At 47.2% G+C, this 27,153-nt stretch overlaps 1 protein-coding gene across 3 annotated transcripts in view; it reads left to right on the top strand.

The window, feature by feature from the left end:
• Positions 1-27,153, top strand: part of PRICKLE2 (prickle planar cell polarity protein 2) — an 88,055-nt gene that overhangs the window by 39,664 nt on the left and 21,238 nt on the right. Inside the window, exons 1-2 of one of the 3 annotated variants that reach the window (XM_015875406.2) lie at positions 1,208-1,370; positions 21,194-21,377. In XM_015875406.2, the coding sequence (XP_015730892.1) occupies positions 21,246-21,377 (132 nt within the window). In that variant the 5' untranslated portion in view covers positions 1,208-1,370; positions 21,194-21,245. Of the gene's footprint in view, positions 1-1,207; positions 1,371-13,429; positions 13,914-21,193; positions 21,378-27,153 lie in introns of those variants that run through there. The other 2 variants (XM_015875405.2, XM_015875404.2) reach the window with 2 other exon arrangements.

Raw genomic sequence — 27,153 nt, 5'->3', positions numbered from 1 at the left:
TCCAATTTCCTCTCTAGTCTGTCTGCTGTGTGGGCTTTGGGCTCTAATGAGGTTCTCACGTGGCGAACCTGGTTTGTAGCTGCTTTTGTTCTTGGAGATCCAGCCCTGCCCTCCCCACGGAGGGGGCTTTTTGGTCCCTCCCTTGGGAGAGATGGCTTGAGGCTCGCCATGTTGCCCAGTCCAAAATAATAACTTTGGTTTAATGCATGTTTGGCTTATTTCTAACTTTAAAACTTGCAAAGGGACTTATTAGACATACAATGGGAATATCCTTCAGAAATGTTCCTTCCAAGTGGTGGGGAGCCCAGTTTGCTTCCTTATGAATGGAGCCCATTCAGCCCTAACCTCTGCCGTGGCCATGGAGCTGCTTGCACCTGGCCCTGCAGCTATGCACCTGGAGCACACAACTCTGGGCCCCTCTGTTAGAATGCAACCACACACGCATGCAAAGCTCACCCAGATGCTGGTCTGCATCTTGGAGCCACTCCAGAGCTGAATATCTGTAACGAAACACAGAAATCTGCATTTGTACAAGGGGCTGTTACCTGTGGCCACCCATTGTTTGCAGATCTAGGTTGCTGTGTGCAGGAGGAGCCAACCGTACATGGGGCAGCTCTGGAGCTGCTGCTGTGAGGGATGGCCAGGTCTGTGTGCTGCGTCTCGACAGTTAACGTCTGCAGGAAAGGAGAACCATATGTGGGCGCTAGGCGGGCTGCTCTTTGCCAGGAGCACTTAGTGATTCAGCAGTCAGCTTTGTGAAATTTGGTGCAGCTTCAGGAACTGTGCTCTCACTGCTTCTATAAGCCCTCTCTTTACACAGTACGGTCATGCCCTAAGTGTGTCGGTGTATGGTTGGACCCTGTGATACGTACTGTTTTTATTGGCCTTAGCAAGTTGTGATCGAGGGGTACGTGCAAAGACAGGATGGTGGTTGGCTTTCTGCAGGAAGATAGGGGTCCCTTAGAAGTGGGTAGGGGAGAAAGAGGTAAAGCAAACCGAGTGTGGGTTTTTTATTGCTTCACTTTCTGTGCTTTGCACACAGGCAAGGTAAGCGTGCTCAGACCGCTAGTCAAAGGGATGCTGGCTCCACCGAGAGCTAAATTTGGGTAAAGGGACAGGATTGGATTAAGGCTTACGATTTTCACCAATAAGCTAAAAACGGCGGTGGGCGTCACTCTGCGAGCTGGGGAAGCAGCCCTGAGCTCCAACTCCCCAGATGACCTCCGGCAGCCGAAGGCACAGCGGCTGCAGCAGGATGCAGCCTGGCCCTGGCACCAACCTCAGCACCGAGCTCAGCCCCAGCCTCTTGCCTACCCCTGTGCCATACCTGGGGGGTTTTCAGCATGTGACCTGCGTGCCCGTTTAGCCCAGTAAGTAACCACCCTCAATTTACAGCATATGAAAGTGTAAGCTCTTTTAGTACTGTACAAATGTTTGCATTGGGAAATGATTTTCTTTCCAGCTTGGGTTTCCACCCGCACTGTGTTACCCGCTGTGTTTGGTGCCCATTGCCCCTGTGGTGTTGGGGCAGCGTGGGGCTGGCATTTGGACCTATGGGCACCATGCAGCCTTTAGGGGCTCTGCTGTCCCAGCTTCTGAACCTGTGCTGCTTTCATACTCTGCCTAAGAAATCTGAAGTGAGGAACCCTGTGGGAGCCTGGAGCTTATCTTCAGTGCTCACTCTCCAGACATGGTGTGTGTCTTCTCAGCTGCTGCAGGGATTTGCGTGGCATGACAAAATGTGAATTCTGAACCTTTGGCAGCTGTGTTTAATAGAGAGGAAAGGCGTTATTTTTAAACTTTTAGATGTTGCTTTTTTTTCTTCTTTTTTTTTTTTTTTTTTTTCTTCTCCTGAGTTATTGTAAATTCTGGGGAAAATGTCCAATTTATTTGAGGCAAAACAAAGGTTTCTTTTAAGTGAAACAAAGGCTTCAAAGTCCTTAATCAAGCTTTCTGGATTCAATTGCTTTCAAATGCTTTTGGAATTAAGCAGAGAGGAAGCTGCATTTTACAACTCGGCTGCTCGGTGACAAATTATGTGTTTGGTTGGAAAAAAGGATTCCTACATGGGAGGAGCAGGAATCTGCACTGAGCTGCTTGTTTACCTCTGTTTGTGTTTGTTTAAGCAGCACAAATGAGCTGCTTGCCTCCCTCTGGAAGCAGATGTTTCTATCCGTGCATCTGGTGGGGCAATTGGAGAGACAGGCAGGGTGCTGGTATGCATGCATACAGACCCAACACCCATTGCATTGGGTGGGAGCCTTAAAATATTCGGGTAGCAGAACGTGGGAGTGTGTGGCTGTTGGGGGAAAGGTGCTGAGAGAGCCTGGGTGGTGACAAATGTAGATTTCTAGTTCTGTGTGTTGTAGGAGAAAGTAGCTCTCAATGGGAATAAATGTGGAATGGATGGGTGCAGGGAGCCGATGTGTTTCTGCATCCCCTGGAGGAGCAGAGCACGTCCCATAAGCAGCTGTAAAGATGCCAAAAGAGAAATGCCCATGGCCTGACCTGTTGGGCTGTATTCCTGTTAGAAGCTGCTTCCCCTTCACTGGGCAGATACAGGGTTGCATCCCGCAGCAGGACTGCGCTTGTTCGTGGGGCAAATTCCTTTGGAAGTGTGAATCATTGAGTTGGGATTTTTGCGGTGGAGGCTGGGAGATGATTAAATGTTCTGTCTGCAGGAAATTACCAGGAGATTTCAGTATTTTCCTGAATCAGCCTCAGATGGTGTGCAGCTTTTGGTTCATACAAACGAGCAGTGTTACGTGGAAGTCCCTGAGCTCGGCTGCTGGCAGGGCCGGACCCAATGAGTTCCTTACAGCTCAGTTGAGAAAGTGTGTTTGTGCTCTGGTACCATTTAAATAATGGCAGCAGCATGCTGATTCCTCTAATGATCTTGATTAAATTATCGGTTATTTCCTTAATTAGTCACTTGATCTACTTGCACCTCAAATTAGTCTGTTCACATAAAGAAAGAAAGAAAAGAAATCTCCCTTTTTTTCACTTTTTAAGTCTTGTCCTTGCCAAAACGTGGCTGCTGTCTCATTTATGTGCTCCTGCATCAGGGCTGGACTCCCCAAAAAGCTTCTTATTTTGGGGTCCTTTGGTGGCCTTTCTAATAGAGCTGAGGCTGGTGACCTGGAAGCCCTCCAGCCATCTCAGTCCAGTGGTGGACATGCTGCCAATCTTCTCTGGTGTGACACTGAGAGATGGGCATCCATGCTCCCCAGGGGCTACTCTGATAACTGGGGATTTAAAAAGTGATGGTGTAGGTGTGTGACTGTTCCTGTGTCATGCGAACAGAGCAGTATAAATGCATTGTTCTTGTGTATTAACAATGAAAATTATTTGAAACAGTGTTGGCACAGCCTCCTCGCTGCACAGGAGGTTTTGGGTGTGCTCACTGTGCAGCCAGGATGTGCAGTCGTCTTTGGGAAAGCTCATGTATTGGAGCCACAAGGGAGAGTGTCTTGGGGAGTCCTCCTACCACCACTTGTTGCCTTCACCCCCATATCTTAGAAAGACTCAGTGTAGACTTTGGGGACTCCTTGTGATACACATAGAGTGGCTCATGCTTCAGACAGCCGATTTGTTCTTGCTTTTGTACTGTGTATCACTCTTAATGACATTTCCCTTGTTAGCCTTATCTTCACACCTCCCTGATGCAGAACTTGATGAAACACGGATTGCGTAAGGAGGCTGTATACATTGGAGAGAATAAGTTGGGACTCTCCCAGCTAAAACAGAACTAAATGCTTGCCCTCTGGTTAAATTTTACTATTGATGCCAAGAAACTATGTATTTGGGATGAATTACTGAGAGCTTAAACATACACGAGTATTATTCCTTGGAGTCTTCTACATTTTTAGCAGTGTGGCATGAATTTGGGCTGTATGATTCCCCTCTGCTAGCAAACCTTCCTGTGGCTGTATGATTGCTGGTACCCTGAGCTTGGCATCTGGCTGGAACAGTTCCCTGTGCGTGGATGGGGTGTGCAGAACCCCATCCAGAAGTGTGCAGAATGGCTGGTGGGAAGTATTCCAAAGTACCAATTGTAATAGCTTGGAAGGCAGAAAATACCCTACTAGTTTTATGTCTTGATTCCTAAATGGTTGTTCTGACTCTAGAGGTGGTGAGCTCTCAAAGTCCGCTGTATTCTAAGATGCTGGAGTGTGGCCAAGTGTTGCAGTGCCAGAGGGTGATGCTTCTGGGAGAGGATGGGGCAATCCTATCCCTCCCTATGTCCATCCTTGCTTAGCCACAGCTGAATAATGGATGTGCTCTCAGGCTTCAGATGTGGGAATAGCAGCCCAACCCCTGTTTTGCGTGTAGGTGGCAGAGCAGAGCTGGCCGTGGCAGTGGTTCCCAGGTGTGGCTGTATCCAGGCAGTATGGGCAGTTGTGCTTCATTGGGGTTGGGAACCTCCACATGCAATTAAGAAAGCCAAGGGATGGCAATATCAGACAAGTAAGTACAGTCAAAAAGAAACTGTGGTGCTGGCTTGTTCCCTCTGCCTTTATCTACATGTCTTGAAAGGCAGCAGAGATTGAATGCTTGCTCCAAAAGGGCAGGATTTCTCCTTATGTTCCCCTGAGGTTTGTGTTTGGTTTCTGTCCTTTTACTGTTGGTTTCTGTGTTGACATTTCCAACTTGATGCAAAGATAAAAACAAAAGAAAGATGGGCCTTGGTAATGAGGAGGCTATTTAACCAGGGGAGGACTCACAAGAAAATGTGCACTGAATATTCATGGAGCTGTATCTATTAACATTTTAACTGTGCTGGCCCTGGGCAGGGCATGAAAGATGTCAAGAAGTGGAACTGCTGTGTTATGCAGCAGAGGGAAGGTGAGGGCTCTCACCTTACTGCAGGTTCCATTCCTGGATCTGGACTTGCAGCAGCAAGCAGTATTTCTACAGTTTCAGGAATTAGAGTCCTGAAAATGCTCACAGTAAATATTTCAGGCCTGATTTCTCTGCCTGGCATTAATTCATCTCCACGCCTGTGTGTGTGCGGGTGGCTGACACCAGTCCCCTGATTCACAGGCAGGCAATTAGAGAGATAAGCCGAAGTGACTTCATGTGTCTCCTTTTTAGATTGCTCAACTTGGAGTTGCTTTAAAGGGATGGGATTAGCAGAGATTGAGCCCTCAGCTGCTGCCTGGGGCTTGTATCCAACATCAGCTGTAGGTACCAAGTCAGGGAGTACATTGTTCGTCATGTGAAATTGTGCCAGGAAGATTAGAACTGATGATAAAATGACATTAACACTTGTTTCATTAATGGGGTAGAAGGCATCAAATTATTCTGGTGTCATAAATCTAAAATATTTCCTGTATTTTGTAAGTGACGCTACTTAATTGATTGAGATACATTTGCTTGCTGGCTGTTGCATCCTTGGCTACAAGGATCATGGCAGAGGCCATTGGACTAACAGAGCAGTATGTAGAAAGTCTGAAGCCATGGCTATTTGGTAGGCTAAGATGAGGTGGGGTATTGTGTCAGGTTCTAGGATACCTGTTTCTAGACTGTACTACTTGCCAATGTCTGTCTTATTTGGGGGTTGGAGTGGAAGCTTTGTGTGCATGATGCTGGCCATGTCCCTTTTGTGCTGGCCATCTGCCACAGGTTTTCTGCAGAGCATCATGAGACAAACTTGGTATTCTATCTGCAAATGTAAAAGTGATATATGCAGATATAAGAAAAATACTTGCTTTACCTGGATGCTTTTTGTATAAAATAAATGCTAATCTTAACTAATGAGCTAATAGATTGTGTGGATGTCTCTGGGGTCCGTTTACATCCTTCAGAGGTCCATTAATTTCCACAGGCTTCAGTGTACGCAGGCCATTTAGAAATGAGCTTCTCTGCTCCCAGTCACAGTAGCATTAGCACAAACTGTGTGGCTTGTTCCATCACATGGTGCTGAGCATTGCTCACTGCACACCACTGTTGTGTCACATTTTGTCACTTTGCATGAACCAAGGCATCATTGCATGCTGCATGCATAGGTTTGGTTAACATAAGCTGGTTGTTAACCTTTGTTAACAAAGAAGGTGGCAGCTCAGGGATGCTCAGGCTCCTGGTGAACCCCATCACTTGTGGGAGTGAGAGATGATCAAAGTCACAGCAAATGGCTCTTTTGCTCTTCTTGTTACCTTGGCGTGATGCTTGTCAGGGGAGTACAAATGTGTTTCTTTGCACTGGGAAATTAAAGAAAGCCTTGTTCTGGCTTCTCGTGGCATGGTTTTAACCCTTCAGCATGGTGTTTGTTGACATCCTGGTCCCAGCAGTTCACCACCTGCTTGCAATTACTGTTGAGCCCTTCAGCCCGGCCTCACCCAGAGCTTGTTTCACAGAGGGGTTAAATTTCCTCTGTGGTAAACATTTTCTGCTTTTGGAGCTTGTCGTTATTTGTTTTCTCACTGCTCTTATTTTCTGAAGCGCTGTCGAACCTACACTGTGGGAAACAGCCCCTTGCATAATGAGCGTAGAGCTCACACTTCCAAACATCTTCACATCAGACGCGTTATCAGTGACTAACAGCCACTAAAAATCAGCGGGAGCTCAGTGCTTAACTCCTGCCCAAATATCCATTAGGGCCCATGCAGCCTACTGCTCCCCTTGGCCATCTCTGTTGACAAAGACCTGGCAAGGAAGGAGAGAGATGGAGCAATCCTCCCTGAGACTGCATTCACAGTGTGCCCGGGGTCTTGGAAGCTGCCTGTGTCTAAGCCACAATGTACTTTCCTCTTTAGGACACATGGCTGTCACTTAAGCATCCTTGGCATCCCACTGCTTGCTGTATTTGTGATCCAGTAATGCCCTCAAACTGATAAGGGGTTGGGTGGTGGAGCAGCATGAGTAAAGTGAGTCATTTTCCTCTGTCGCAGTGCGGTCCCCAAAAGGAGATGAGAAGCAGCAAGTGGTCAGTTGGGATAGCAGGGGTACGCTGGAGAGCTCAGTCCTTGGCTCTCCAAAACTTGGGGAAGGGCCTCTTGAACTGCATAGTGTGTGGCATAAGTCTGACACCAAGCAAAAAGCTCATCGAATGCCCATAGCAAAATCTGATAGAAATACTTCACTATTTTCTATGCAATGGTTTCTCTCTGAGGTTCCATGGGCTTTAGGTTTGTCTCAGGTGAGAGGTGATGAGGTTTTGGTCTAAGCCTTGTGTGAAATCAGGCAGGAGAAAAGCGGAGTCCATATTCAGGACCATCCTTCTGTTCGCTCATGTGGAGTGGCTGCAGAACTGGATGGATGCTTTCCCCGTGTCTTACTGGAAGGAAAATTTCAACGAAGTCAAAACTTCAAAGCAGAGGTGCTGAAAGCACAGCAAGTGTCAGAATGCTCCTCATCCTCGGGTTTGTGCTACATGGAGCAGACGCTCGCTGGGGGAAGGCAGCTGTTGAGCAGTGATTGCTGCTTATTACACTAATTATAACATTCTCGCCAGTATCGTGAGCTCCCCTTCTCCTTCCCCATCTGTCTGTTTGGCCATCCATAGCTGCTCATCTTTGAGGTAAGAACAGTCTTTTAGGAGGATGCGTTTGGAGTGCTTGGTGCTGCAGGGAGCCCAGCTGCCCACCCTCTCCTTCCCCATGCTGATGTAGGGGGTCATCATGGTTTACACATAGAAGGAATTTGAGGCATTGAGCTGGTTTCTGTGGGCTTATTTCAGAGCCAGGTAAGATGTTGTTCAGGCCATAGTGCTCCCCATCTCTTCTGTGCCACGACAGCTTGGGGGAGCAAAGCATTTTGATCTCCACTTTTGGACTCAAAATTAGCTTCAAAATATCAGCTGTTCTTTTGTGGCAAGGAAACAATGCAAGTTACGTGCTCAACAAAATGCAATCCCAGCTCCTCTGGACTCCCAACCTGGTTTTTATTTTGTAGGGGGTTATTCACAGTCACACAGCTCTCACTTTGAAGAGCAGCCCATTCTGAACCATGGAACAATGAGGCTTGCTAAGTCTCTAGCAGCATTAATTGCTTCTAAAAGTCTAAATGTATTTAGTCTGCTAATGTTTAGCAAACAAATTTGTTTTGCCCCTTTGAAGATAATGCTTAATGCATCACAGTTTGGTAGGGGGAAAAAGGAAGAAGAAATGGCCTGTAGCTTTCAGCTTGTTGAACAAGTAGCATCTGGTAGGAGCAACTGCAGTTGCTATTGCTGTTGTCCACCACTAAAAAGTGACTGGGTGCCTTCAGCCCTCCTGGTGCCTGCTGTGGGCAGGTGGCCCTGCTGGAAGCACTATCAGTTGATGTTATGCTGGCGTGGTGACACTGGTGTCATCCTCGTGCTCCTCCATGGGTGGGATGCAACCATCCAACTCCCCAGCTGGGGACAGCCGTAAGCTGTGCCTTGTTGTTGCTGTGACAGCATCACCTCCTTGCAAGGTGGTCAACCCAGACCTGATATGGTCTTAATCCCTCCCTTGGAGTCCTGCTCGTCTTGCAGCTGGCTTAGTTGCATTTCCCTGTAGATTGTGATAAGATAAAAGCTGGGCCATGTCTTACAATAAAGGAAACCAGTTTAGGAGATGACAGGTTATACGAGGGAGGGACTGGGGCTTCTTGACCGCAGCTGCCTTTGATGGGGGCTGTGATTGATTCCGCACCGTGCTGACCTTTTCATGATGGGCTGAGCAGCTCTAATGATCTTGATGGGGCTGGCGATTTGGATATTGTACTTGATGTATAAGGCTTGACGTGGCGTTGAGAAATGGGACTGGGAGATGACTGACAGGCCTGTTCTGTTAAGGATGCTGAGGGCACAGGCTGCTTTCCTGTGATTTCTTTCAATGAGAATGTTTTTGCTGGATTATGTTGTAGCAGAGAAGTTTTGCTGTTAAGTATCTGCCTGTATACAGCATCTGTGCTATTAGAAATGATAAGGATGTAGTAACTTGCAGGACAAAAGGCTTATCATTAAAAAATCTGTTCGAATTATATACTTAAACTAATGAATATATAGTGAATTGATTGTACCCTGATTTTAACGCTTGGGCTCCTCAGGCGAATAAAACAACAGAATAGTCTGCACCCGTTATTTATCAACAGAATAAAATATCAAATCTTGGAGGTCTTGCGAGCAGCATTAAAAACCTTTTAACTTCCATGAGCTGAGCTCTGTTTAAATCACACCCTGGCTGGCATATCTCATGGGTGCTTGTGGCAAGAGTAATGAATTTCATGGTTTGTTATGAGCTACTAAAACCAATACAAACACAGAAAACCCACTGTAATCTCAGCGTATCATTCAAGGAAGCAATTTCTAAGTATGAACAAATGTCAAGCTATGATAACAAATTGTTGGTCCTAATTAAAAGGACGAATAGCAAACAACTACTGTCATATGTATCCGATGCCAAGTGGTCTCGGGGACATGTGGTGTCCATCAAACCTTTATGCCAGGACAGTCAGGATGCAAATCTGTTGGTGTCCTAAAATGCATTGATCTGACATGTGTGCTTCAGGTCTGTGATCCTGAAGAGTTTGGGTTGGTGAAATTAAATGAAACTGCCCGTTTTGTATCATTTTATTATTATTATTTTAAATTTAATCATAGAATCACAGAGGTTGGAAAAGACCTCTGAGATCACCCAGTCCAACCATCCCCCTATCACAATGTCAAGGTTAATGTGGAAGCCTTGTAATGAGGAGAGTTTGGGGTGGGCCAAACCAATGCGCCACAGCCCATCTGCTCTTCCAGGATGTCTCACCCAGGTCTGCTTCACACTCTTGGGTAGGAAGCAAAAACCTGTTTTGCTACCTTTCTTCCTTCCGAGTGATTGGCTGTGACTCATCTCCCTGCTTTTGGAATGGCATTTGGTGATGTGCTGCTTTTGCAGGACCCTGGAACAACTCACATCTGGCGGCTGAGCACAGGGACAGCTGAAAAGGGAGAAACAAAACACCAGGGGTTTGCACAGCTTTTGGGGGCAGCAGGTGGAGGCAGAGCCTTCCTGTGCATGGCACAGAGAGAAGCTCTGTGAGCAGACACATGAAACCCTCAGGGCGTAACTACTGACCCGAAACACCCGATCAGACAGGTTTGAAGCAAAAAAATGAAACAAAATTCATGTAAAATGACAGCAACCCTGGCTGTATCAGGTGGTGAGGTGCGTGGTGGAACAGGGCTGTCCTGTAAGTGCATCTTCAGCTTGGTGTAAATGGACAATTAATTTGCGTTGCCGATCTAAGATTTAGATCTTTGGAAAATTTACCATGAGATAAGCTGAAGATTTATGGATTTCCTTTGTAGCCTGTTTTCATGGAGCACTTTATTGTTTGTGGAAAGGCCCCAAGAAAAATATTTAATTAAAAAGATAGTGCTTTGAGTTTGTTTAGCTTAAGTTTTGATACAGAGCTCTAATAAGGCTTTGGTAGACATTATTAAAGGACACTGCTAAAAAGCCTTTAGATAAGGATACTGCCAGGCTAGCAAAGGGGGGAAAAAATAAAGCATAAGCATGCAGATTGTTGTTCACATTCTGTTACAAATTTGATTGTAACATACTAAAATAAAAAGCATTGCAGCGCAGAGTTAAAGCCGGAGGTTATGAAAAGCCGTATTGTTGTTAAGCTCCGCAAAGCTTCTTGCATTAAGGTGATTTAAAAAAAGGGGGGGGGTTGGGGGGGGAGTGATACAGTGATGGATTGAAATCCAGTCTGCAACTCCAGCATAGGGACAGTCTGCCAGCACCGTGTGTCCTGAGCAGTGTGCCTTGCTCTGAATGATGCTATGTGGAGCAGTTCTGTTTGCTGTCTAAGGACTACAGAAGGCTGTTCTGATGGACTGTGTGTCTGCTGTTGGGCTTGATGGTGTTTTAAAAGCTAAATTACTCATTGCCCACCCATCACAACACTGTCCCTAAGCCACTCAGAAGTCAACCTACACCCCATGGGCAGCTTTTTGGGACAGCAGATATCCTGAGGCAGCACATCCCTGTCAAGCTGCAGCAGAGGATGTTCAATAAATAATTCAGAAAGGCAACTTGACCTGACACCCATCAGGTTCAACAGTATCTGTGTGGCTGCAGGTGGCCGTGCCCTGTCTCCTGCTGTGACCATAATGTCATGTGGAGCGCAGTGGGTTGTTGGCTGAGCAGTATGCCAAGTGAAGGGAGAACATAGCACTTTAGGGGGCTCATGGAGTGATTTGTTCGATTAGCTGCAGGGATGAGCTTGTGCAAATGAAGGAAGTGTGACGTTCAGGTCTTTGCTTTTACAATTAGCAGCAAAGGACAAAAAGATATGGCTAAAATCACAAGTTATCCATCACGTGCTTCTGAATCTGAGCATGGGCTCCCTGCTCTTGGTGAAGCTGCTTTTCATTCTGTATTTCAGCAGCTAAGGTTTTATCTCGGGTTGTTGGCTTCCCTGCAGACAGCTGTTAGCATCCCTCCTTGTAGAGGTACAAGTCCTCTGTGTGACCTTCAGAACTGTGCTCCAGTTGCTCAGTCCTCACAGTGCTGCTTAACAAAACACCCATTTCACCCGCATCCAGCAAGGAATGCTGTGTGCCTTCTGGAGTTATCCCAACACGTGGCCTTTTCTCAAGTGTTGCATTAGGGAACAGTAATACATAGAGATTGCCGGCAGTCTGTTAGTGCTCAAAGCAGGAAGGCTCATTTCCACTTGCCTAAGACAGTTACATGTCCAAAAGTGGCATCTCCTAATCTGATTTCTAGTCTCAGAATAGCCCACTCATTGGATTTTGTGGATGTTCAGGCCTGTGAGTGTTGGAGTAGGAAGAATGCCAGGAATAATGATAATACTTGCTGTTTGGAGATGCAAAGCTCTCTTACTTATAGTTAGCCATAAAGCTGAGAAGCTATAAGCTGTGGTTTTGCTGATCCTTTACATCAGCTCATGATTGTCACCCACATTTTATGTGCATCAGCCTTGGAGTATATTTGCAGTTTCTGGTGTGATTCCTTTCTTTGGGATGATCCTGTTGGCCAGGACAGCCAAGCAGAACATACAACAGAATGCAGTTTTGCTGTAGGACGCCGAGCTGGGGACATGAGGTTCACACCTCCATCTGTCCCACATTGGGGTAAATCTCGGGAGGTCGTATCTGCTGCTGACTGCATCATGGGGATGGGGATGGGGGTGGGGTTGGTTCTGCTGCTTGAGAAGCAGTCAGAGCACTGATAGATGCTCTGTTCCCAAGGCTTTATAGCCAAGGGCCTTTGCTCCTTGGGAGTGAATGCAGATAAAGTCAGGCATTTTACTGATGCTCAGCGAAAAGGAGCACCTACAGGACCCGTCATATGGCATGGTACATGTTCTTGTGCCAGCTGCAGCCCGTCGTTACTTTGCTTTTAACAACATATTTCCAGGAAGATCATTACAGTACACATGGGTAATTTCTGCTCTGCATACAGGCTTTCTGTTCTACACTATCATTTTACAAGCAGGCTTCTTTATTTGCTTTTTACTCTCCTTAGTTTTGTCTCACTTCCTTTGTATTTTAATTAACATGTTCTGAAGCTAAGAGGAAAATACATTATCGTGGGGCCTTGGCACATGAAGCAGACAGAGGCGAGCTGACAGCCTGCCTACAATGCCAGCACAAGCTGGGAGGGACAGGATGTGCAAGTGCAGGAGGCTGAGGGGCTGCAGGAGCTTATTTCCTATGAGCATTGCTCCAGAGCATCCTCTCCATCACCGTGCGGCAGAGGTGATGCTGTTGGCACCAGGGACCCAGTTGGGCACAGCAACAGGCTGAGGGCTCAACTCCTGCACTTGCAGCTGTGCTTATAAATAAATTAAAAGACTTGCAAGTGTTCAACTATTCCAGTAATGGCTGTGAATACTGGGAATTAAAGGAGGGGAGATTCAGCCTCCCTGCTGGGGCAGCTGCTCCTGGGAGACACAGAAGGTGCGAATGGGGCATCTTTCAGGACTATGTGAAAGAAAATGTATTAAAATATGCGGTGCCCATAAGGCTGCGCTAATAACTTGCATTTCCCAGAATATTTAGCCCTGCTGGTGCGCAAACAGGCTGTGTCGAAAAACCAGTGGGGAATCGTAGCAAATGACTGCAGAAAATAATTAAGAGGGCATTAAAAGCCAGGAGAAAAACGATCCACTGCTCGGAGCCAGCAGATCGCTGCTTTAATAGCCCGCTTACCTACGAAGCAGTACTTTAAGTTTGACAGCGAGTTGCGATTCGGTCAGTGTCAAATGAGCTGATAGTCGGAGAAGGATAATTAGCGGCTTCACACCATTCAATTGGGGCAGCTGGTGAGGAGCCAACAGTTTGCCAGGCGCACATGCGAGCCAGAGGGAAGGATTTACTCTCCCTTCCCCGAAGCAGCCTGCGGGGCTTATTGATTTATAAGAGCAGGCTGATTTCCATGTAAATAAATGCGAGGGTGGCCGGGCAGCGGCGCGCGGTCCGGATGCGGTGACTTTGGCTTGCTGACATCATTGCTCATTAGCATGCAGGAGAGGAGAGCAATGCAACAGCAGAGCCCCGCGCCGCTCCCGCACCCGCAGTTATTCTCTGCGGGCTGCATCTCTGCTTGTTAGTGCTTGGAGAGCAAATCGGACGTCCTATTGCTGTTACTGAAGGTTTTAGTGGAAGGCGGGATCCGTCCAGACTGGGAGCTGGAATTCAAGCAAAGCAACTGAAGCGAAAGCTTAGCGTGTGGGGGAAGAGCAGGCTGTTTCTCCAGGGTGATTTTTCTCCGCTGCTGCCACGTAACATCCTACAGGAGTCCGCTCTGAGCAGCTCCAGCCGCAGCCCTGCGTCTCGCCCCACCGCCCTGCAGCGGGTGCACGCGGGCTGTCGTGCCGTTCTGCCCGCATCCAGGATGCTTCACTGTGCTGCGGTGCTGCGAGCAGCTGGGCAGCCCCGAGTGAGCTGGCACGAGTAGCAGCAGTGTCATCTACACGGGCAGGTAAGAGGCCACCTTTGGAACAACTTGGGAGCTGTCATACATCTTTAGGGGGGAATAGGAGAAGGGAGGAGGAGTGGAGGGATGAGGAGCGTTCCATGCGTGCGCATCACTACGCGCTAACTTTGCTCCACGCTCTGTAAGCTGTGACCTTTGGAGGGGTTGTGGGTTTCTTCCCAACCTTCGCTGTTCTTGTTGTTTATGGTTGGAAAAGGTTAATGGTTAAATTGCAGCTCTGCAGCTGCAGGAAGGCAGACGTGGGGATGCCACTTGAACAGATTTTTCATTTTAAAAATGATCAGAGAGGCTCAGCTGGCTTTAAACGAGAATCAGTATTACAAAAGCCTCCTTTCTCAATGCCGATTTCATTGCTTTGGTCAGTGCATCACTAGGAAGCCTGGCTTCTCTGGGCATTGCTGAGCAGACTGTGCAGGCTGTACTTGGATGATGACATTACAGCTCAGATGTTTATTGTGCTGCTTTTGGATTCCCGAGGATAGGGAGTTTTAGAGTAATAATCTTTCTACATCCTTCTTTTTAATGCCACAATGCCTAAGTATAAACCAACCTAGAACTGAAACCTGGAGGCTGTGTTTTGCAGTGCAGTCTTGTAAAGTCAAATTTCCTCTATTTTTTCTGTTCCTTGGAGGAACATTTTAAGCAGATGTGACACGGACGTGACCTGTGACCACGGAAAGATTTTAATCCAGTTTTGCAGTCGTGATGCCTTGGTTAAACAGTGATTGAATCTTTTTGAGCTGTTGAGGATTAGCACTGGGCAGAATAATGCCAAAATAATTATTGGCACCAGATGCAGTGTCGTGCTTTCAGTTTTAGCTCTGTTATCATGTAACCCATCTGACTTATTTTTATTCCGCTATTATTTCACCTGCTGCGGGAGCACTCTCATGTCTGGCATCAACGCTTTGTATTTATCAGGGTACTGGTGCGAAGCCTGGGTTACAGATTTGTAAAGTAAAACGATCTGCAGCTAACCAGATTACGTTTTACTTTGCATGTTAATCTCCTCCTGCTGCTTGTTTCAGACCAGCCGGCTTCAGCCGAAGCGAGCACCCAGTGCCGTGCCCTCACTGCTGGCCGGGGTTAGCTGCACACCAAGCGGTCTGGCAGTGATTGCTTGCACAAATGGGCCACTATGATGTCTCAGGGGATGCTGCATAAGCCTCAACTTTTGAAATCATGACCATTTCCAGAGCAGCTCATCCTGTGTCTGAGTATTTGGCCTATCAGCTGTTTGTTTGTTTTTTCCCTTTCGGGCATACGGCCTAGGATGTGTTCAGATAGAAATGTGTTTACTGCTTCTCAGGGTTTCTGTTTGTCATGCCACAAATGTAAGCCGGTGCTGTCCCTTTAAATAGTACATCCAGCCCCAGGGCAAAGCCCAGCTCCTGCTCTGGCAGGGCCATTGCAAAAGGGAGAAACTGCTGGAGCTGCAGAGTGGTGGATGAAGAGAGAGGGGCAGGGGGATGGATGCTGCTCACAGAGGGACCTGAGTCACACAGGCTTGGAAGGCTGAGGACATTGTGTTGAACCTGTGGCTTGGAGGCAATTTTCTTCCTTCGGTTAAGCAGTAGGAAGAAACCCATTGAAATACAGCTCTGTATCTTGTTGGTCTGGAAAGCTGCTGAATGGTCTAATTAAAAATCTGACAAGATCAGCCGTGGCGTAGGGCAGCACCATGCAGCACACACATGGGAGTGATGCTGAGCCCAAAGCCAGGGCTCAGTCCCCAGCAGCCACAGCTGAGCCCTGGGTCTGGAATCCATGGGGACAGCTCTGTGCTGCTGGTTCCTGTCTGCCATATGATGCCAAACCCACAGCCAGCAGAACCAGAGGCAGCCTGGGGGCTCCTTTGGGCTGTGCCCCAGGGAAGCAGGGACCGGGGAAAACGTGGTATGGACCCATCCTCAAACGGATGGACTGACTCACCAAGAAGGCAGCTCAAGAAATCCTCTGAGACTGTTTCTGCAGTGCTAGGGGTAGCTCTTGATTTTTTTTGTTTTTCTTCATTAGCAATTGCTGCTGTTGGCACCAGAGTGATCAGGAGGAATTGTAATAGTCTTATTGCAAACCTTTCAGGAGATGTGCAGCTATGCCCTCTCCACTGTCAGCACCGGAGCTGCATCTATGGGAACAGTTTGGCTGCTGGATTATTCCTTCCTTCATTTCATGGCATTGCTGTACTCTGTTGTGCTGCCTTATATTGATCTTTTAAGCCAACTGTTCTTACAGCATCTTGGGTTGAGTGAGCTTTCCTAGGAGGACACCAAGAGCACCTTGTCCTTTGGATTGCTGCTACTGGAGGTAGCTGTGGTTCCTGTGAAGAAGCTGATTTTTCAGGTGTCAGTGGGGAAACCTGGGCTGTGTGTACCCTATGAGCCCCACAACACCTCCTGCTGCCATGTCTCAGCTTTCCCATCTGTAAAATGGCAGAGCAATGCCTGTTCTGGATGAGATTTGCAGGGCACTCTGTGGAAATGTAGGGTTGTGTTTGTTTTCCAGTTGGGGCAGATTTCTGCCTTGCCTATGGGATCTGGAGAAATGGAACCGCGTAGCTGGAGCTCAGGGTGGCAGGATGCCTGATTAGCTCCCAAATGAAGGGAGGAGATAACAGGCAGGGTCATTGAGAAGCCCTTGTTAAGAGGCTCAGGGGTCACATGAACCACTCCAAATCCTCAGCCTCTCCCTTTTTCCATGAAGTCTTGTAGTTCGGTGACTGAAAAGTCTGATTGCAATCAGAATGATGGCTCAATCCTAGGAAGAAATCGGACCACCATATACCTCTTACACCTCAATGCAAGGGAATTACCCATTGTATTTTACGCATAGCATCCAAGCTGAGTAGAGAATTGTTCTTTTTTTTTGAGGGATTCCCAATCTTGCATGCTAATGTGAGCACAAATGCATGCAAATCCTTTATAATAGAGCGTAACACAGTCGTCTGGTAGCCCTGTGCTGCAGATGAGGCTCTATTCACACACTGTGTCAGTGTCAGGGTTGCTCCCTCATGCAACCCATTTATTTTCATCCTGGAAAAAAAAAAGCGAGCAGAAATAAGCAGTGCCAGTGATAATCGCTATTTGCCCAGTTCCTTCTATATGCAAGAGGGTTTTAACATGGTGGCGTTTGCTGCGTGATGCCCATATACCCATCCAGTTGAGCTGGAAATAAGATCCTCAGCGAGGCAGACGGGGTTTATGTGGGCAGGAGCATTGCATTAACAAGCCCAGGAGAGCAAATCCCTGCTCGTGTAGCCTGAGAGCTGTTGGCTGGAGGGACGCAGCATGAGGCCAGCTTGGCAGGCACCACTCCTGCTGTCCCAAACCATTTGCAAAGAGCTGTTTTCTTCCTCCCGCTGCCTTGGCTTCAGGCTCTCTCTGCACTTAGTCCTGCCTTTCCCAGGGTTTTTTCAGCAGTTTGACTTACTGTTGGTGCTGTTGAGGTTATGGGCTCTGGCAATGGCAGAGGTTGTGCCCTGTTAACTGCTGTATGTAACAAGAGACTTCCTAGTCCTACAGACCCTGCAACTGGGCTCCTGTTGAACCTGATAGAGATGGACCTTGCCTGGAAACATGCTTCTGCATCCTGAGCAAGAGGGGCTTGGGAGCCGGATTTTCCTCTGATCTGTTTGGCCCTGCTTCCTTCACATTCCCTTGTTGGGTTTTGTTTTGTCTCGTTTTTATGCTGTAGAAGGAGGAGTGCTCAGCTGAGGGCTGCTTGGGACGGTGGGTCCCGTGTATGCCAGCAGCACCATGTCAAGCAGCCTTTGCAAAATCACATCCCTCCATCTTGTAACTTCATCAGACGAATTACTGACCTTAAGTCGAACAAATTTTTCAATCTGTTTTTGAGCCGCTGCTGCTTTGTACCATGTGCAGTCAATTCAAGGCGGGCTTCTTTCCAGCTAAATCTGAAACCAGGAAATGTTATTTTCTCCCAGTGTTCTTCCCTCCCTCTCAGTCTGGCTGTGGGGCTGCCCCATGCACAGCTCCTGGGGATGCTCTGTAGCCATGCTTCCCACAGCAGCACATTCCCTCTCTCCTTTGTTCTTTGCCCACAGGCTCCTGCTGCTTGGCAGCTCTTCTGTTTGCTCTCTGGGCCCAAGACTGAGGATGCCATCAACTTTCTGTGCTTTATTAACAAGCATAGCGTCACTAGGCTTCTGTTCAGCAGTCCTCACTCAGCTCTGAGTCAAGCTAGTTTCTGAGACGTTTCATGAACAGCATCAGTGGCTTCTCTGTTGTTGGGCATCAGTGATACTCACCAGGGCAGCACTGTTACATGATAAGCTTGCAGATCTCTTTTGCTTTCTCTGGGACACCCCAGTGTGCTCATCCCTTAACCTCAGTAATGCCTAATGAGCTGGAGGGAGCTGTGAGGCGTGCTGGCAGCCTCAAATATCTCCCAAAGCCTTTGGCTCTGCACCAAAGTATCAACACCACCAGGATCTTGTCATTTATGCCACCATCCATGCGATCCAGCATCAGCACTTTGTTGCAGTGTTGTTATCCTGCTTAACACCACTCTGAGTGTGGTTGGGGATATTGCTTTTCCAATTTCATCTCACGTTTTGAAATGTACAATTTTATATTAAGCTTTTACTACCGGGAATTATTTTTAATTATAGAGAGCTGAAAGATGATAAAGTTGAGTAAGTGAGACCTATGTGAAGAAGTCATGGAAACCATATCATAGAAGTAGAAAGATACTCCTAAGACGCTTAGTATTGTTCCCATGAAACAACATATCCTAACGTAAAGAAAATAATTGTAATTAAAACTGTTAATCTTCTGTTTTTAACAAGGGGAAAGAAAGAGAAGTGAACCTTTCAAGGGCAAGCTCTTGAAGTCGGTGTAATTTACCCGGGGAGGTGGCAGAACCATGCCTGGAGATGCTCACTATTTGACAGTGGAGAGTGGTTACAAAGCCTATTGTCCTGGCCTGGGGACGTCACTGCTGAGCAGATGGGTGCCGTGTGTCCTTCTCAGCCTTTGCTTTTCTGATCCTCCCAAGTAGTTTTTAAGCAACCTGACTTCTGCCCTCAGGAGGGTATGGCTAGTGAATAATCCTCATGAAAACCTCTTCTAGCCACCACTGGAAGATGTGAAGCTGATTCCAAAACCCAGATGGCGGTGGAAACTCCTTTCCATCATGCTGCTGTGGTACCCATGGCCCCTGGCACATAGTGCATCCCAGAGCTCTGGGATAGAGGCTGCCCTTGCTCAGCTTCCCTCCTGGGGCTGTTCTCTGCATCCTGCCACCTGATACCACCATTTCTCTCATTAGTTTTCCAAGAGCAGACTGCTGGGCTGTCACCCTTTGAAGCGTGTGATTGATGTCCTGAAAATTAAATTTGGCAAAAGAGTCCTAAGCTCCACCAGGATAACCGCCCAAGTCACAAACACTGAATCTGAGGCTCTGCAGCTATTAATTATTCTTAACATCTTGTTGCACGTTGAGCTGCTTCTAATCGTATCGTGAAATGAGATGGAAAGAGCTAAGAAACCAGCAGCTTCGCTGTGGCAGAGCCTTTCCACAGTAGCTGATAAATTAAAGTATTCACGTGAAGTTGCTCCTTGATTATTTTTTAAGGTAACAGCCAGAGGCGGTGCCGAGACTTTCTGGCTGGATGCGAACCAGACGCTCGGTGTGCGTTTGGGTCTGTGTGTATGTTAGGTCTGATGAAAGGCAGGAAATGGGAAAATCTGGCAAATCTCCCTGGCTTGACTGAACGGAGCCTCTTGACTTTTGCTAGAGTGCATTTTTTGTGCTGTAATGGCCAAGTGGAAATTTAGACTCAAAGCTGGATCTGAGCACTGGTATGCTTCGCTGGCTTGTATGCAGCGGTGAAAAAGAAGGAAAGGTGTTTGAGAATTCAAGCCCTGATGTTTAACTATTGCTGCCCTCCTATTTTCTTTGGTTTTGGTTATAGCAGAGAAAGCTGCAATGTTCACAGGAACTTCTCTCTTCCTTTATTGTCTGTTACCTTATTATTATTTCTGAGACGTAGGCCTGATTTCCCCCTTCCACTGCATGAAGAAAAGCGAAAGGATACCTAATTCCATAGAAGTCACCCATCTTTGATTAGCACAGATTAATTCAAAATCCTCTGTGGTTACTTCAAAATAGATACCATTGACCCATATCGTGGAGGAGCATTGTATTTTCAGAAATAGAAACTAATTTATCAGTGCTCACCATAACCCCTTTTCTGAGGTTTTCAGCCCAGTTCGTCCTTCCCTCTCACCCCTATCTGTCCTTCGCTCAGCTCTAAGCCCACAAAAAAATCTCCCATCAACCACCAGCTGTAGGAATAAACCTTCAAAAGGAATGTTAAGGAGTGGTAGTTGCATTGAATTAAGCTAATGTGTGCTAAATGGCAACCTTTGGTTGTGCTTTTGGTTTTTATTATGTGTCCGGGGCAGTGTGTAAGCCATTGAGCCAGGCTGTTAGCATCCCGCTGGCTTGCAACCCTGGCTTACGTTGCCTCCCTTAATTTAATTTAGCTTTATATGTTCAGGCTATAATCAATTTTTATGCTACTTTAATAAGCAAATTTATGCTATCAGCGTGCTAAAAAGACTTGTCATTCACAGCTTCCCGGTCAATCCACCATTTTGTGCATTAGCCAAGTGCTCGACTGTCCTAAATTTGATTGCTGTCCTAAATTTGGTCGCTGCCCTACAATTACCAGCTGGCACGTTGCTCCTGCCAGGCAGGCACGTGGCCCTCACACTGAGTGGCCTCTTTAAATGCTCTTTGCATTGCAGTATAGGGAAGAGCAATTACTTAGCCCCAAACATTTGACAGCCTGACCCAGCTGGATTGCCAAATGTTGTCATAGAAAATATGGACTTTTATTTGCTTCATGTGAGAGAGACAAATACTGTGTTAGAAAGTGCCTGAGCACTAAAATAACGGTTGTGTTGAGCGGTGATGGGCCAGTGGCTGGCAGGAAGCTCTCCTCTTTCCCATTTACAGCTCACTGGGGAGTCTCGTCTTTAAACTGAAAGAGAACAGATTTAGGTTCGCTATTAGGAGGAAATTCTTTACTCAGAGGGTGGTGAGGCAGAGGCACAGCTGCCCAGAGCTGTGGGTGCCCATCCCTGGAGGTGCCCAAGGCTACAGATGGGACCCTGGGCAGCCTGAGCTGGTGGGGGGCAGCCAGACCATGGCTCGGGGTTGGAAGTGGGTGAGCTTTAAAGACTTTTCAACCCAACCATTCTATGATTCTATGATCTGTTCTTTTTCCCCTCTTGCAGGAAGATTTGTCTCCATTGTAAGTGCTCCCAGGAAGAGCACATTGTAACAGTTATGCCCCTAGAGATGGAGAAGACCGTCACCAAGCTGATGTTCGACTTCCAAAGGAATTCCACCTCTGACGATGACTCTGGCTGTGCACTGGAGGAGTATGCATGGGTACCTCCTGGCCTGAAACCTGAGCAGGTAACCCTAACGCTGGGCTTCCCAAATATGTAGAATGAATTCACTCTCAGAAATAATCGCTATTCTTTTCTTGTATGGATATGAGCCCTTGCTGAGTGCAGTTCATGTCTGCTCTGAACACACCAATGAATCAAAGTAGAGATGTAACCCTTATGGGACTTTGGTTTTGTTGTGTCTGTAGGTATAACTGGCAACTGAGAGATGGAGAAACAGAGTAACATTAGGATGGGGTTTGTTGCAGTGATGAAAAGAAATAGGAAAAATATGCCTGCTGTTTTGTGGGGGAAAGACTGATAGGATGCTTGTGTGTCCAGGGCAGCTGGTGCATGTGTCTTGTTCCCCTGGGCCTCCATGCCATTCCATGGAGGTCCAGCACCAGCAGCTTGCTGTATAAATGGGCCAAAGGCTTTGAGGTTGGGCACTCCGGTCACGATGTTTGTGACTTGCTTGAGCTTCACAGGAGCAGTTCTTTCCAGCATCTCTGCTATAGGAATTTAATGGGATGGATTAGACCTTAGCATGCTGTGTGGAAAGCACATTGATTTCTGCTCTGTGCACTTCACAGGATTCGTTTAGTTTTTATGCTGTTCTTTTACATGTTCAACTCCGAACTTAATTTGCAGAGGAGATTGCAAAATGCGCTTAGCCTTGATAATTGCTATGGCAATCATTTTAAATCGTGTAAGGAGGTTGGGAGAATGTGGAAGGCTTTCATTCTTATTGTTACAGTTACTGTCCTTAAATACTGTGTTTTCCTGAGCTTTTATTCAGAAGGACTTAGGCATTTCCTGAAATATTTTGGCACCATCCATAGGCTGTAAATATTATCTGTCTGTTTAGAGAAAATCCAGTTGTTTGGGTTTCCTTTTTTTCACCCCTCTGGTCTTTGCAAGCCTGGCTCAGTGCTTGCTCTCAGCTCCATAGCACTGTACGTTTCACTTGGTACCAGCCAAGCATGCAAATCAAGGAGCAGCCTTGACTTCTGTCCACTTCCCTGCGGTAGATGCTCCCTTTGAGCCTCCCAGGAGGTATTGGGTGCATGGTCTGGTACAGACAGTGCTGATGTCCTCCACACCAACAGGCACAAATTTCAGAGGTCCCCCTCGAGGACCATCCCCAAGCTGGTACTTCTACCAGCAGGCACTGAAATCTCGTGTGTTACCCAGGATAGTGTGTTTTTATGTTCTTCCAGCATCTGTTTCTTTCTGAGTTCACCGTGCTCCTCAATACAAATGACTTACTGACTACACTTCTCTAGGTGCATTGCTGGGGTTTTCAGCAGGTCTAACCTCTCTAAGCACCATGGAGATGAAGAGCAGCCATAGGCACTGAAGTCCTTCCAGAATAGCTCATTTTCTGGCCCCCTGGGTACGTTTTACACCTCAGATGAGCCTCTAAAGAGACAAAACCAAGGTGTGGCTGCAGAATTGCTGTGTGAAGCCAGGAGTTGTCCTTGCATGGAGAACAGCTCCCTGAGTTTCTGATTTCTGTTTGTGTTCAGGGTAGGGGCAGTGTTTGAGGTGAGAGAAAGTGCAGGATCACCATCTGAGTGGGGCTGCAAGAGGTCTGGCAGAGGAAGCGTATGGCACTGAATATACTTGAGTTTTTGTACTGTACTGTATGAGCTCTGTGTGGGTTCTGCTGGACCTGGACGCTGATGAGATTTTGGTTTATGCCTGTAGGTGGTGGTGATGGTTGTGGTGTGGAGAGAATGTTCTGCACAGCCTCCTGAAGGCTGGTGTCTGAGCCTGCAGCTGCTGGGAGCTTTGGGTGGTGGACGCAGCTGCCGGCTGGGACATTGCTGTCAGGCTGGGGTGAAAATACAGATTTGCAGACAGTGAAATTTTCTCTGCCTTCCATTGACTCGCTGTTGTATTTCTCTGACGTGAAACAGATGAAACAACTTTTTCTGCAATATTCTACATTATTAAAATCTCTGCACAGCATATGAGCCGAGGAGGTAAGTAGTCCCCTGAAAGACTAATGCAGCTCTCTTATTGTACTTGGACAGCAGCCTTTCTACATTGCTGTTCTTGGGAGACAGTGTTCGTGTCTCACTCAGCACAGCAATTTGCAGGGGGGGGGAAGTTGGCCAGTAACCATAACATGAGTTTTTGGCAGTTTCATCAGGTCATCCTGATTTTGGAGAGTCCCTTCCATCCGTACCTTAAAATATTTATTAAATATAATCTAAATGGAAACCAGCCCAAACATAGGAGGTCTCATTGGAATCCTGGACGCTGATTTGGGAGAGGTCAGCTGGTCCATGCTATGTGCCAACCGTGTGAAAATAGCATTGGTTACTGAAGCACTGATCCAGTGTTTACAGATCATGATCCAAACACTGTGTTGAAGAGTGGAGCTCAAGTTTTCCCTTGTATTATGTCTGATCAGCATACAAGACTACAAAGTCCATAGACAACAGTCTAAGAAAGCTCATACCACGGGGGTTGAAGTTAGTAACATAAAAAAAATGTTCAAATTCAACTGCATAAGTTATGGTAAAATTTCATCAGGAAAATGGGCTAAAATTAATGACGCCTATGCTCAAGAAAGAGAATTTGAACAGGAAGGAGACTGGAAATATTAATGTGCGGAGGAGTCCAGAAGAGTTGGTTTGTTTGGTGTCCCCAGCCGAAGGGCTGGATCACTCCCTATGCATTATAGGAGGAAGAGCAGTTACTCAAGCTAAAACTTTGGCATACAAACACAGATAGAAACTGGCTCTGAGTGCATTCAGGCAGGAAATTGGAAGGAGTTTCAAACTATCAGAGGTGTAAGGCTCAGCGGCAGCCTGCCAACAGGGAAGGCGGAGGGTGAAAACCCAAGAGTGAGCTCCATAAATCACAACGCGATCAGAAAATGTGGTTTCTTGCAATAGCAGTTGGCTGTCCAGGGTGGCCGTGAGGTTGCAGTGAGCTCTCATCTCACCTGCATCAGGACCCTGATGAAAAATGATCTCGTGGTAGGAGGTGGAGTTCTCTTCTGGAAGATGCAGCTGCTGTTGTGGGTGGGAGCAGTGGGGCTGTATGGAAGGAGAAACGGAAGCTCGGGGCTCAGAGTATTCCTTTCTGCCGGTCTGCAGTTCCCTGGACAGATAAAGAGATAAATGTGAAAGTCTTGAAATGAGTAGACAGCAATAGAAACCCATCCTGAGCAAACCCAAATCCCATGACACGGGGATGGGGAGCCAGCTTGTCTGCTGGGGCTGGCAGCCCGAGCGCTGGGCTGCCTCACGCTGACACCACATCTGGGGGCAGATGCATGAGAATAAGTGCTTCTGTAATGTGTTTTTCACATATTTAGGCAAGGGCTGTGTAAATAATACATGTGAATGCTCAGCATTGAATTCCTTGGGCCTGTGGTTTGGAGAAACCCAAAGATGTTACAACATGCCAGCTTGAGTTTCTGGATACAAGGGGCTTTTGAGGATTCTTGTCTTTATTGTGTCTCAATAATAGGAGCAGCTGGCTGTGGGCACAGCTCTCAAATGAAACAAAGGATGGGCCTCGACTTCAGCTGCGGTGTGGCTTTCTGTATGGCTCCAACATGCCAGCATTCAAGACCTTTCTATGTGCTGTAAGAATTTAATTCCCTCTTGCTGACAGCACGCTTGCTCGAATTGAGCCTCTTAAAAGTTAGGAAAATCTCATCTGAGCTAAAATTAGCCATGCTAAAATTCAGAAGATCATTTTCTTCTAAGGCAGGCACAAGGGCCAGGACCTCAAGAGCTTCTCAGTGTGGTGTGAGGCTGTCGGTGTCACAGGGAGTTTGTTCAGGAGCTGATGTACATGTTGATTCCCATGTTTGGATCTTTTGCAAGGTTTATAGCACAACCCTGAGTTACAGAACCTCCAGGCTCCATCAGCTGCTGCTCATTAAGTGAGCAAAGGATAGTGAAGACAAACCTACAGCAAGCATGCATTTACACCTTACCTACAAATAGCTGCTTTCACCTCCTCAGTACGGCAGAAAGTCATTTATCTGGGCCTGCTGTCTCTGGGGATGTGCCTCACTTGGGCCCATGGATCATGACCGAGTGCATTTTACCTTTTCACCCTTTCTTGAGCCCTATAAATCCAGCAAACTGTTTCACTCCTTGTGTACAGTGAGGGATAGTCAAGACAGACCAAAACAACCCTATATCTTAAGCCCCAAAATAAGGGGAAATTGAGAATTTGTGGCCAGGAATAACAAGATCTCCATGAATAACTCCTGATCTTATCCTGATGCTGAGAGCAGTTGTAGCTCATAGCCTGGAGCCGAGCTGCTTCCCCACCCTGCAATGGAGCAGTGGAAAAGACGTGAGAATGTCCCCACTCTGCAAGAGGAAAACAGTGTACAAACGATGCATCTGGGCCTCTGTTCTCTTTCTGTGTCCTAAGGCACTGGTTCGATGGTTAGGAGCCGATGGGAGCTGTTAAAACAATTTAATTCTTGAGCTGTCTTGTCAGGGAAGGAACTGGCTGCTTTCGTCGGCCACAGAAACAAAAAAATACCCCACTGATCTGACATGGGTTGCACAGTTCTCGGATTTGAAGCACACGTGTGATGGATGACAGAGGTAAGAGGCAGGGGAAGAGCAGGGAATGGAAAGTAAAACAGAGCCGTCCCAGTGTATTGTCCTGGAGCTTTATTCCAGTGTACGGTTACAGCCTGTACTCACTGCAGCATTACTGCAGCACGCTATCCCACAGCTTATAAATACAAGAGCATTTTAAGTGGCATACCCAGAGGAATTATCAGCTGCAATCAATGCAGCAGATGATTGCTATAACTGCTGGTGCTTCTAGGGGCTGTGAGGATCTGCTGGACAGTACACCACAGCCAGACCACCTTCATATGCTTTGGAAAGTGCTGTTTCTGTCTCTGTTTAATCTAATTTTTTTGCTCCGAATGAGAAACCTCATGGCACGTCCTTTCACAAGTCTAAAACTTGTGGATGTGTGTCCTTGACTCAGATGTTCTTCTTTAGTGCCAGCAGGAAGCAATGTCTCTGCAGGATCTTTTATAGAGCAAGAGCTGCTCCAAAAGCTTGACAGAAATTGATGTCATTCTCAACAAGAAACCAGGGAACAGCAACACTCAAGTGGATGCGTTGCCATTAGCCGTGAGAGAGGAGTGCATGGAGAGCTGCACAGTGTGCCAGAACAAATAGATGTTATGGGAATTGTTTCTTTTTTGTTCCCTGCCTTTGTCCTTTTGATTCTGGGGTAGGTTTGCGGGAGCAGGGATGCAGGACACCCAGTGCTGGGGATGCTCTCTGCTGTCAGCACATAGGTTTGGGGAGTGATCTCCCACCTGAGGCTTTTGTGTGTCTCTCTCCACATTTCTCCCCATTTGTGGCACTTCTCCAGCACAATTTGCAGCCCTGGAGACGCTAGTTTTGTCCATGCTCCCTGGGGGTTCCTCATTTATGAGATAGGATAGATAGTCCTGAATAACAGCAAGCAAGCACACCAAGATGCCTCTAATGTCTCCCATCTGGCAGCAGCTCCCTGGTTTTAGGGCAGCCCGCTTGTGGGTACAGCAGGGAGGTGGGCCTGTGGTTACCCTGCAGGGTGTCCTGCTGCCATGGGACGTGCCCGGCTGCAGCCCCGCAATGCTCGCTCCTGCTTTGTTCCAGGACGCCTGGCCTTGCTGCCAGGGCTGTTTTGCTCTGAGGAATAAAGAAGCGCTTTGTATCATGATGTCCATGGAGGAGGAGGACGTGCCAGGTGTGGGCCCAACTGAACCCATTTTCTAGCTTCACGCTGGCTGTGATCTGTAGTGCTCT

The sequence above is a fragment of the Coturnix japonica genome, chromosome 12 (assembly GCF_001577835.2).
Source record: "Coturnix japonica isolate 7356 chromosome 12, Coturnix japonica 2.1, whole genome shotgun sequence".
NCBI lineage: Eukaryota > Metazoa > Chordata > Aves > Galliformes > Phasianidae > Coturnix > Coturnix japonica.
Note: the sequence above shows the minus strand (reverse complement) of the source record. Positions and strands in the feature narration are given on the sequence as shown.